The sequence below is a fragment of the Dendrobates tinctorius genome, unplaced genomic scaffold (assembly GCF_039654945.1).
Source record: "Dendrobates tinctorius isolate UK_male_01 unplaced genomic scaffold, ASM3965494v1 ptg000035l, whole genome shotgun sequence".
Lineage (NCBI taxonomy): Eukaryota > Metazoa > Chordata > Amphibia > Anura > Dendrobatidae > Dendrobates > Dendrobates tinctorius.
The window spans coordinates 16938640-16950218 of NW_027361703.1; the positions used below are offsets into that span (position 1 = coordinate 16938640).

General features: G+C 45.3%; 1 protein-coding gene across 1 annotated transcript; it reads right to left on the minus strand.

Annotated features, from left to right (window-relative positions):
* Nucleotides 1–7010: 7010 nt before the first annotated feature.
* LOC141087650 (uncharacterized) lies at nt 7011–10766 on the minus strand. Its single transcript, XM_073573304.1, has 2 exons — nt 10204–10766; nt 7011–9710 (listed from the first exon to the last, which is right to left on the minus strand). Exon 2 carries the CDS (start codon nt 9696–9698, stop codon nt 8625–8627), a length of 1074 nt encoding a protein of 357 aa, XP_073429405.1. The 5' UTR covers nt 9699–9710; nt 10204–10766; the 3' UTR covers nt 7011–8624.
* Between the last annotated feature and the right edge of the window lie 813 nt (nt 10767–11579).

An 11579-nucleotide genomic window follows, 5' to 3' on the forward strand; every position in this document is an offset into this window, starting at 1 on the left:
TCTCTCTGTTCCTTCTTTCTCTCTCTAATCTTTCTTTTTTTTCTTTCTCTCTCTGTTCTTTCTTTCTTTCTCTCTGTTCTTTCTTTATTTACTTCTTTCTCTTTCTGTTCTTTCTCCTCTGTCTATCTCTGTTCTTTCTTTCCCCTCTTTCTTTCTCTCGATCTCTCTGTTCTTTCTTTCCCCTCTTTCTTTCTCTCTGTTCTTTCATTTTTTTCTCTTTCTTTCTCTCTCTCTGTTCTTTCTTCCCCTCTTTTCTCTCTATCGCTCTGTTCTTTCTTTCCCCTTTCTTTCTCTTTCTCTCTGTACTTTCTCTTTTTGTCCCTCTTTCTCTTCAAGAGTTGGGAGGGGTGCTAATTATTTACCTATTCAAATTTACCATGTGGAGCGCCACGCGGAGCCGAGGCGCAAGGAGGAGAGCAGTGCTGCGGGAGGCGCGCGGGAGCGGGTCCTAAGAGTACGAGCGCCGGTGCAGAGGAGCCAGCCCTGAGGTGAGATCAGCGTCAGTGCTGTGCTGCGCTGTCACTGTGGGGGAGAGCAGGAGGAGACAGACTGACTGTCACTCACTGTGCGTGTAGCGCCGGCCAAACGGTGGTTGCAGCCGCAGCGCCGGCGTGTGTCTGTGAAGTCACTGTGTGTCGTGCCCCATAACTAAATGCTGCAGCTCAGGAATGTGCGGACAGTGGATGGATCCTTTTGGTGTGGTCTGCCTGCCTTCTCCAGGTAAGAGTACCAGAGCTGAGCAGGACTGAGGGACTGGGACCGAGGCAGGCATGATTTTGGGGGGCTCCTGGGGGGAGAACTGAAGCATGACAGGCATGATTTTTGGGAGCTCCGTCCTGGGGGAGAACTGAAGCATGGCCTGGCTACTCATGAATGGGGGGCCCTTGGCCCGGGGAGAAGGGAAGCATGGCCTGGCTGCTCATGAATGTGGGGGCCCCTTGCCTGGGGAGAACTTGTAGCTTGGCCTGGCTGCTCATGAATGGGGGGCCCCTGGCCCGGGGAGAAGCATGGCCTGGCTGCTCATGAATGGGGGGGCCCCTGGCCTGGGGAGAAGCACAGCCTGGCTGCTCATGAATGGGGGGCCCCAGACCTAGGGAGAAGCATGGCCATGGCTGCTCATGAATGGGGCGGCCCCTGGGGAGAAGCATGGCTGCTCATGAATGGGGGTGTCCCTGGGGGAGATGGTTGGCTGCTCATGAATGGGGCGGCTCATGGGGGGAGAAGAAACATGAATCGGGTGGCTCACATAGGGGGAGAAGCAGCATAAACTGGGGGGGGCCACATGGGGAGAAGCAGCATAAGCTGGGGGGCCACATAGGGCGAGAAGCACTATGCCAAAAGTAGACCACATATGGGGGAGAGCATTATGATACAAAGGGGGAACGGGGGTGCCTATATACACTCACTGGCCACTTTATTAGGTACACCATGCTAGTAAGGGGTTGGACCCCCTTTTGCCTTCAGAACTGCCTCAATTCTTCGTGGCAGAGATTCAACAAGGTGCTGGAAGCATTCCTCAGAGATTTTGGACCATATTGACATGATGGCATCACACAGTTGGCGCAGATTTGTCGGCTGCACATCCCTGATGCGAATCTCCCGTTCCACCACATCCCAAAGATGCTCTATTGGATTGAGATCTGGTGACTGAGGAGGCCATTTGAGTACAGTAAACTCATTGTCATGTTCAAGAAACCAATCTGAGATGATTCGAGCTTTATGACATGGCGCATTATCCTGCTGAAAGTAGCCATCAGATGTTGGGTACATTGTGGTCTTAAAGGGATGGACATGGTCAGCAACAATACTCAGGTAGGCTGTGGCGTTGCAACGATGCTCAATTGGTACCAAGGGGCCCAAAGAGTGCCCAGAAAAAATTCCCCACACCATGACACCACCACCACCAGCCTGAACCGTTGATACAAGGCAGGATGGATCCATGCTTTCATGTTGTTTACGCCAAATTCTGACCCTACCATCCGAATGTCGCAGCAGAAATCGAGACTCATCAGACCAGGCAACGTTTTTCCAATCTTCTACTGTCCAATTTCGATGAGCTTGTGCAAATTGTAGCCTCAGTTTCCTGTTCTTAGCTGAGAGGAGTGGTACCCAGTGTGGTCTTCTGCTGCTGTAGCCCATCTGCCTCAAAGTTCGACGCACTGTGCGTTCAGAGATGCTCTTCTGCCTACCTTGGTTGTAACGGGTGGCAATTTGAGTCACTGTTGCCTTTCTATCAGCTCGAACCAGTCTGCCCATTCTCCTCTGACCTCTGGCATCAACATGGCATTTCCGGCCACAGAACTGCCGCTCACTGGATTTTTTTTCTTTTTCGGACCATTCTCTGTAAACCCTAGAGATGGTTGTGCGTGAAAATCCCAGTAGATCAGCAGTTTCTGAAATTCTCAGACCAGCCCTTCTGGCACCAACAATCATGCCACGTTCAAAGGCACTCAAATCACCTTTCTTCCCCATACTGATGCTCGGTTTGAACTGCAGGAGATTGTCTTGACCATGTCTACATGCCTAAATGCACTGAGTTGCCGCCATGTGATTGGCTGATTAGAAATTAAGTCTTAACACACAGTTGGACAGGTGTACCTAATAAAGTGGCCAGTGAGTGTATATATTACCTGGAGGCTGTCTCGGGCTATATATGTTATTTAGAGGCTATGCTGGGCTGTATATATTACCTGAAAGCTGTGCTGGGCTGTATATATTAACTGGAGGCTGTGCTGGGCTGTATATATTACCTGGAGTCTGTGCTGGGCGCTGTATATATTTCTTGAGTCTGTGCTGGGCGCTGTATATATTACCTGAAGGCTGTTGCTGGACTGTATATATTAACAGGAGGCTATGCTGGGCTGTATATGTTATTTGGATGCTGTGCTGGGCTTTACATATTAACTGAAGGCTATGCTGGGCTGTATACCATATTTTATTTGGAGGCTATGCTGGGCTGTATATATTAACAATTAGAGGCAATGCTGGGCTAGTGGGCTATATATGTTATTTGGAGGCTGTGCTGGCCTGTATATATAATTTAGAGGCTGCAACTGGCAAATAATAATTACAGCCCAGCAGCACTCTACAGATATTATATCCAGTCCTACATAGCCTCAATATTAGGTAACAACAAATAACAAATAACTTTGTTGCCCTATGAAGGGCGGGGCAAAAAATTTCTTGCACAGGGGCCCACTACAGTCTGTGTCCGCCCCTGGATGAGTGTATCAAATAAACGCATTGCTGTCTATGGGAACGCATGTGTGCACAAGGTTCTATACTCATATGTGTTTTCTTAATGAATTGGTCCAGGAAGTGATTCATCCACCTGATAATTGAGAGCTCTATAAAAGGAATTGTGGACACAGCAAGGCCATTATTCTCTGGATGACACCACAACACTGGCTATGTAAGTATAGAACATTAGAAAATGCTGTTTGTACTTTGTACTAAATTTTTTTTCTCTTTACTTTTAGACGTGTTGAGTGGCCTGGTACAGTGGTTGGCTCCTGTTTGGCTCCTGGTGCAGCGGGTTTCTCCATTTCGTCTCCTGGTGCTGCTTTCTGTTGTGGTGAGGACAACACTGTCTATGTAAGTATAGAAGCTTTGGAAATGTCTGTCTCTCTGATTGCTTTTTCTGTTCCTTGTAGACTGGCTGATTCTCTCTGGTGCAGTGGGTGTCTCCTGGTGCAGCGGTTTTCTCGTGGTCATCTCCTGGTGTTGTGGTTGGCTTCTGTTGCTGCTGTCTGTCCCTGGCCTGTGCTGACTGCTGTGGTGTTGAACTACTGCCTGTAATGTAAGTATTGTTGTCCTTTTTTTTTGTTTTAATGTTTTATTTATTGAAATCTGCAAGTTACATCCGAAAGAAAGCAATCATCAGAGTAGCTTACAAAATTATTATATAACCTACAAATTCCACTTTTCGGGAGTTAAACAGATGGTTTGAAATATCAATTCATGGCAAAAACTATTGATATATAGAGGTTTAAGGACAACAACAGCCTTAAAGGAACTTCCAGCAGCAGGATTATCTGGGTTCAAATCTGGGTTCTTCCCATCCACACGCCCCTGCTACATCACATATGCCATGATTTCAAACAAAGATGAAGAAGAACAAAAAAGAAGAAAAGAGAAAAAAAAAAAAAAACAGTATAGGGAGTAAAGGGACAGGAGGTCAAGTAATTAGAGGAAGAAGTTGGGATATAGGGGTGGAATATAAGGGAAATAAGGGGAGGGGGGGGGGGAGGGGAACACTAGGCAACAAGGGTTTCGTCCACTCTGATAAAGCCAAGCAAGGAGGCCACTATAGCCTTATCAACTTCTACTAATGGATCTGAATCGGGTCCATGGGTGCCATACTCTTTCAAAAGCTGAAAGTGAGCCATTCACCAAGGCAGCCAGTTTGGCTACTTGATATAGCATATCTACCTTCTCTTGCAATTGGGATATAGATGGAATGGTAGTTGACTTCCAGTTCATAGGTATCAAAAGTTTCGCTGCTGAAAGAATGTGTTGAGTCAACAGAGCAGTATTTTTATGTCCAGTCGGTGACAGAAAATTTAAGAGCACTATCTCCGGTGTCAATGTAAGCTTTTTGCCCACAATTTCCCCGATATAATCCTCTACTAGTCGCCAGAACTGCAGCAGGGGTGGACAGGACCACCACATATGTAAGTATGTTCCCTCCGAGTCACAGCATCTCCAGCATCTAGCAGAAGACCCCGTCCGCCAATAAGTGTTCTGCTGTGGTGTAATATACCATCTGGCGACTATTTTAAAGGAATTCTCTTGTGCTCTAACACATTGTGATGGGCCATGAGATGAATTATAAATGTGTGATATTTGATTTGGGGTAAACTTGAATCCCAAATCCTTTTCCCAATGTGTTATATAGGCTCTTTTGAGACAACAGTCAGTTATATTTAAAATCTGGTAAATAGACGACATTATCTTTTTGGGTTTATCCTTTGTTGCACAGAGAGTCTCAAATGCAGTCAGTGGGCGGGTAACGTCTGCTCCTAAAAGATACCGTGCCAAGGAGTCTCTTATAGAGCCGAATTGTATAAAGGTCAAGTTGGAAAGCCCTGGTTGCTTCTTCAGTTCCTGAAAGGAGGGGAGTGCCCCGTCCGCCAAGAGGTCATCAACCGCTACATTTGCCAGGGAACCGGGTTTGATTACATCATTGTCTCGGGAATAAGATGCGTGTGGCATTATATCTGCCAACTTGAGTAAGGGGGACAAAGGGGGAACTAGAGTTTTCACCAATCCCTTCCATAATTTTAAGGTAGCTTTGGTGTGTATATTAGGTAAATTTTTGTTTATGTTTTTACAAGGATATGCCAAAAGGATGGATCTCAGGGGATAAGGTGCTAGGGCTTCCTCCACCTCAATCCACTGCTTATTGTTAGGAGACCGCAACAGGTCTACCACTCTGGTAAGCATTGTCGCTTGGTAGTACCTCATTATGTCTGGTGCACCCATCCCACCCCTCGATTTGTTTAATGTTAATGTCCTGTATGCTAATCGGGGCTTTTGCTTTTTCCAAACATATCTGCGGAATAATGTATTAATTTTAAGAAGATACGATTTGGGGATGGTTATAGGGAGCATTTGGAAAATATATATGAACTTGGGTAAGATTAGGCTCTTCAGTAAATTTTTCCTTCCCATCCACGACACATACGAATCCCTCCATGATTTCATGATGGTTTCTACTGAGGCAATTAGGGGGGGAATATTCTGTTGAAAAAGGTCTCTATCCGATCTTCCTATCTTTACACCTAAATATTTGATATATTGTTTTGGCCAGGTGAATGGGTATGTACTTTTCAGTTTAGCTAAGGTATTCGGGGATATATGTATGTCTAGCGCTTCCGACTTAGACATATTTACTTTAAAATTGGAAATTTTGCTATATTGATCTATGAGGTCCATCAATGTTGGGAGTCCCAGCAAAGGATTAGTCATCAAGACTAAGAGATCGTCCGCAAATGCCGCTATTTTATAGTGTGTCTTATTGATACGAATACCCTCTATTCCCTCATGTATTTGTATGGCCTTTAAGAGAGGTTCCATTGCTAGTACAAATAACAACGGGGATAGGGGACAGCCCTGTCTTGTTCCGTTCTTTATAGTAAATGCATCTGTTGTAAAATCGTTAATCCTAATATGTGCCTTGGGCTTATCGTACATTGCCATTACGGCTGCTATAAACGCTTCGGGTATCTCAAACTTGATCAGCACTTCCCGTAGGTATACCCAGTCCACCCTGTCAAAGGCCTTTTCTGCATCTGTTCCAAGAAGCATCAATGGGAGTTTACGATTTTTTGCGTATTGAAGAAGGTGTAATACTTTATGGACATTATCCCTTCCCTCCCTTCCACCCACAAACCCGGTCTGATTTAAGGAAATCAAATTTGGCAATGACTTGGCCATTCTTTTTGCCATCAGCCCTGCTAGGATTTTTAGGTCCACATTAAGGAGAGAGATTGGCCTATAGCTACTACATTGTTCAGGATCCTTCCCCTCTTTGTGTATTAGGGATATTCTGGCTGTAAGCATTTGGTTTGGCAATGGGTGGCCTTGTAAAACTGCGTTGCAAACGTTCAATAAATGTGGGAGTAGGAGGCCAGAGAAGGATTTATAGTAAAGTGCTGAGAATCCATCTGGACCGGGCGCTTTCCCCTTCGGGCACTTTGACAGGGCGGACTGCAACTCCCCCAGTGAAAAAGGTCTAGTAAGATATTGTTTTTGGGAATCAGACAAGACAGGCAGATCTAAAGTGCTTAGGAAGGACCTAGTGTCCATGCTTCTTTTAAGTGCGGAATCGGCGTTATCTTCCGGACGGAGATTATATAATTTCTTATAGTAGTCAAGGAATGCCCGCTCCATGTGCTCAGGAGTTTGCGAGCTGAACCCTTGTTCATTCTTGATTGAGTTAATCAGCGTACGTGACTGCCGCTTCCTTAGTTGCGATAACATTAATTTGGATGCTTTATCTCCATGGACGTACATTCTGTTTTTCCATGTTGCATAGAGCTTAGCAGATCTCGAGTTTAATATGTCTTTAAGTTGCTGTCTTTTTTGTTGCAGCTTCTCTAAGCTATGTTGATCTATTTTATGTTTATGTGTAAGCTCCAGCTGTGATATACTATCATAAAGATCCTGGATTTCTTTTTGTTGCAGTTTATTTAGAAAGGAAGTGATAGATATCAACTCCCCTCTGACAACTGACTTATGTGCTTCCCATAGTATCTGTGAGGAAATTTCTGGTGAAGCATTTTGCTCAAAATATTGGGAAAGCACTTTGTTTATACGTGTCTGTACCTCGGTACTTCCAAGTACTGACTCATTGAGCCGCCATACTCTATGTCGGGGAAAGGCTTTAGATAATGAGAGTTTTAACAAAACCGAAGAGTGATCGGAATAAATATTCGGGATTATTTTCGCCTGTTGTATATTGGCAAGCATTTTACTGGATATAAAAATATAGTCTAAACGGTGGTAAGATTTATGAGGGTGGGAGTAGAAGGTGTAGTCTCGGTCAGAGGGGTTTAGATATCTCCATGTGTCAATCAATTGTAGAGATCCCAATTGTGACTTTATTCTGTAAAGATCTTTAGGTGAGAGCGAACTTTTCTGTTTAGTCGTGTCTAGCAAAGGCTCTAATGCAACATTCAAGTCCCCACCCACTATCAATGCACCCTCTCTAAAGCCATCAATTTTTTTCAGTGTTGAGAGTACCCATCTCAATAGTTTTTTATTTGGTGCGTATAAACTGCACAATGTTACCAGGGCACCGTTTAGTAGACCTTTGACAAAGATGTAACGACCCTGAGGGTCCGCCATAGTTTCTCTTAGCTGGAAGGGCACTCCCCTTGCCACTGCTATTGACACTCCTCTGGAACCGGACTGGGTGGTTGTCGCATGAAACCATTTATCATAAATCGAGCTTTCAAAGGAGGGCAATTTATCCGGTTTGAAGTGCGTTTCCTGAATAAGCAATACTGCTGCCTGCTGTTTTTTGAATAGTTGTAATGTGTGGCGTCTAGTGTTTGGAGAGTTCAGCCCATGTGCGTTAAAAGAGATGAATGTGTGTACCTTATCCGAATCCATCATGTTTCTGTACACAGCAGCATCCTTGCAGCTCACGACGGAGACGAATCCTTGTGCCTATAGGAGTGGGGAGGGGGTCTAGGACAAGTAGACCAGACGAAAGAAAGAAAAGGGTAGAGAAAACAAAAAGGTGAAGAGGGGGAGAACACAATATTAACATTATCCATGTTATTAAGTTGCACAATATCATTGACCAATATGCCAACGTACCATAGTTACCTACTGACATTGTTTCATAGAATGCCAGCTTGAGGAAAATTCCAATCAACCTTATAAACTAAATATGAAATATGAAATGCTCCATTCTAGGAGAATGCCCAGTTTGGGCTGTAACTAAATCTAGGTTGAAACCTTACAACGAATTATTGGATAGATGTGGCAGCAGTGCTTACCCATATTTGGAAAAGCACGCCAACCCCATCAGATTTGCTTCAACCACATTCAATACCCCAACTGGGGTAGACACCAAGAAAACTTAACTGCAAAATCTGGGTCTAACCCAAAGATCAAGTATTGTCTCTGGAGTCCTTAGGAAGCGAGGTCTTTGTCAGCTTCCTTTTCAGCCTTTGTGATTTTGGCGTCAGGGCTATCTGCCACGCCGGGTCATCTGGCAGCGGATGCAATAGGGTCGCCGAATGGAAGGACTCCAGGTCCGGGTAGGCCTCCAGCTCAATCCCCAAGGACTCACATGCCTCTTTGATGTCTTGTGATGTTCTTGCTGAGATACCTTTATCTCCATTTGTGATATGTACTCCAAACGGGAACAACCATCTAAAACGGACGCCTTTTTTTATCAATGCTTCAGTGAACGGTTTCAAGATCCTCCGCTTCCTGAGAGTGCTAGCCGATAAATCCTGGAAAAGTTTAATTTGTGAGCCTTCATACGAGATCTCCTGCGCCTCCCGCGCTCTGCGAAGAACTAAGTCTTTTGCTCGATAATCGAGGAAGCGACAGATCACATCTCGTGGAGTTTCCCCTTGAGAAGGCCTCGGACGCAATGCTCTGTGTACTCTCACCAGTTCGATTTCCTGCGGATCTGATTCATTAAGTAGTTCTTTGAATATCTCTTGTGTTGCTTTCCATAACGCCTCAAAGGCCACCGTTTCAGAAAGGCCTTTAACTCTTATGTTGTTACGACGTTCTCTGTTCTCATGATCTTCTAGCACCGTGTGAATTGTATGTAGTTGGAGTTCATGGACTTTTAAAGAGTCTAGTACAGCGTTCGAACTTTGCGTCATGGCAACTTGCGAATTTTCCAATGTCTCAAGTCTGTGGCCTTGAAGTTTTAGGTCGTGTTTTATCTCTGCAAGTTCTTGTCCTATTGGCTCAAGAGCTTTAGACAATATACGTTTGATGAACGAACGAGTGACTAAGGCCTCTCTCGCTGTGCTGCCCGTGTCAGAGTCACTCTCCGGTTCAGAATCTGAATCTCCTAATGAGGTCAAATCACGAAGCTTGGATGGTTTAAGAGAATCTGACGGAACCGTTTGTTTTTTAAGAAAGTCATCCATGTCTGTTTGCGTAGTGGACTTTGTAGGTTTGGGCATGCTCTTTTGCGTTTTTACGCTGGATCTCCCCATTTTTGCAGTTATCTAAAGCAGAGAAGAATAGAGCAGTTTGAAGATTAGAATTCCTCTCGCTGGCTATGAATTTAGCTAATGTTCCATTTTATGCCCAATCTTATAAGTGATAAACAATGGAAAGAGATGTCGTTCTGGCTCTGGTCACTAGATGGCAGTCTATAACCACTTTCTGCTGGTTTTCCAGAGAATCCTCTCTTATATTCGTTCAGCTAGGTATAACATGGGTTAATTAGAAAGCAAATAAGGGGGGGATGAAAGATGTAGGGACAGCACTGGTGGGGGGGGAGCGCTTAATACAGATCTAAGGCTCCTTATATTACTCCCTTCTCTCCTCGCACCCCTCGGGTCAGACAGTCTCAGGCCCCCACTTGATTAATTGATTATCTCCTTTATTGCTACGGAGTTAGGGAGAATGACCATGCTCTCCTGGTCCTCTGTCCCCTGAATCAGACCCCTCTGCTTAAGACACTCCGTCACCTTGCTTCTGTTATTTCAGTGTTACCTCAGCTCCCGGAGACGCTTGAATCCCTCAGATCTCTCTCACTGATTGCAGAGAGGGGAGGAGGCTGAAGCGTGCCGCTGCACGTCTATTCTAGGTCCCGGGCCGCGTGTCTTCTGCAAGCCCGACGGGACTATTTTCAATGCTGCGGCGTGATACACACTCTCTGTAGCCGTCCCCCAGCTATGAGAATAGTAGCGATTTTATGTGTCCTGGTCAGGGGGTTTCGCAATGGTACCTTATTTGCAGGGGAGGGTTAGCTCCGGGGTCTCTCTTATCTGACAGCCTTAGGTCAGGGGTGAAGTCCTCTGCCCGAGGCGATGGTGCTGTTAGCAGTATATCCTTCCGCCACTCCGGCAATCTCCCGCCTGCAGGGCCTCAGTTAGATGAATCCCTTCTTTATCCCGAACGTGACTTGCCACCCAGGGTCTATGCGATCCAGTGGGGTCCTGGTTTGGGTTGTAATGCGGGGATGGTATAAAAAGAAGGCTCTGGTGATATTAGAGCCCCTTTTGGTGTATTTGTCCGGGAGCTCAGGTTTCCTGCTTCTTGCTCCACCAACGTTCAGGCTCCCGTTGTCCTTTTTTTTTTGTTCTACATTGTTTTTGGATCTTTACAAGTTTAATTTTTCTTCTGTTCGTTTCTGTAGTGTTTCACTTGGCTTCTACCTGCTCTTCAAAATGTCCTCAACTGAAGAACAGACTTCTTCCCAGGGTGGACTGGACAAAGACATTTGCTATACTGATTGGTATGTATTGACTGGCAATACTCCACATGTTAAATCATGTAATTTCTTTACGGGTACCTGGCAGTGATGAAGAGCAGGAGCAGTCCAGTGGGGAGGTTTCTTCCCAGGGTCGTTGGGCTCATATGTCTCAGGAAGAAAGACGGGGTGTAAGTATTCCTTTCATCAGAGTTGTAATACAATTTTTTTTCAGTTTAACTTAAAAATTCTTTTTTGCTATAGGTTTCACAATGGGGACAAGCCACACTGGATATAGACAACAAACAACTAATTCACCTTGTGCAAGAGCGAGAACCGTTGTTGGACACCCGTGACCGTTAGCACTCCGACAATGTGGTGATTCGACGGCTCTGGGAACAAGTGGCAACATCACTGCTGCCTGGTTGGGACCATGCACGCCGCGTACCAGAACAGATTTTGGTAAGTATTGCAATGTGGTCTGAAACAGCAGTGAACCTGTGAATGGATGTGCATTGTTTTCTAATTTTTTTTTTCCCCCCTTCACAGTGAAGCGAAACAAAATCCGTTGGTGCTCGATGAAGGACCGATTCATCAAGGACATGAGAGAGGACCTTCGGGTTTGAAGTGGTTCTGCAAATACAAATACCACCGGGACCTTGCATTTCTGAGGTCT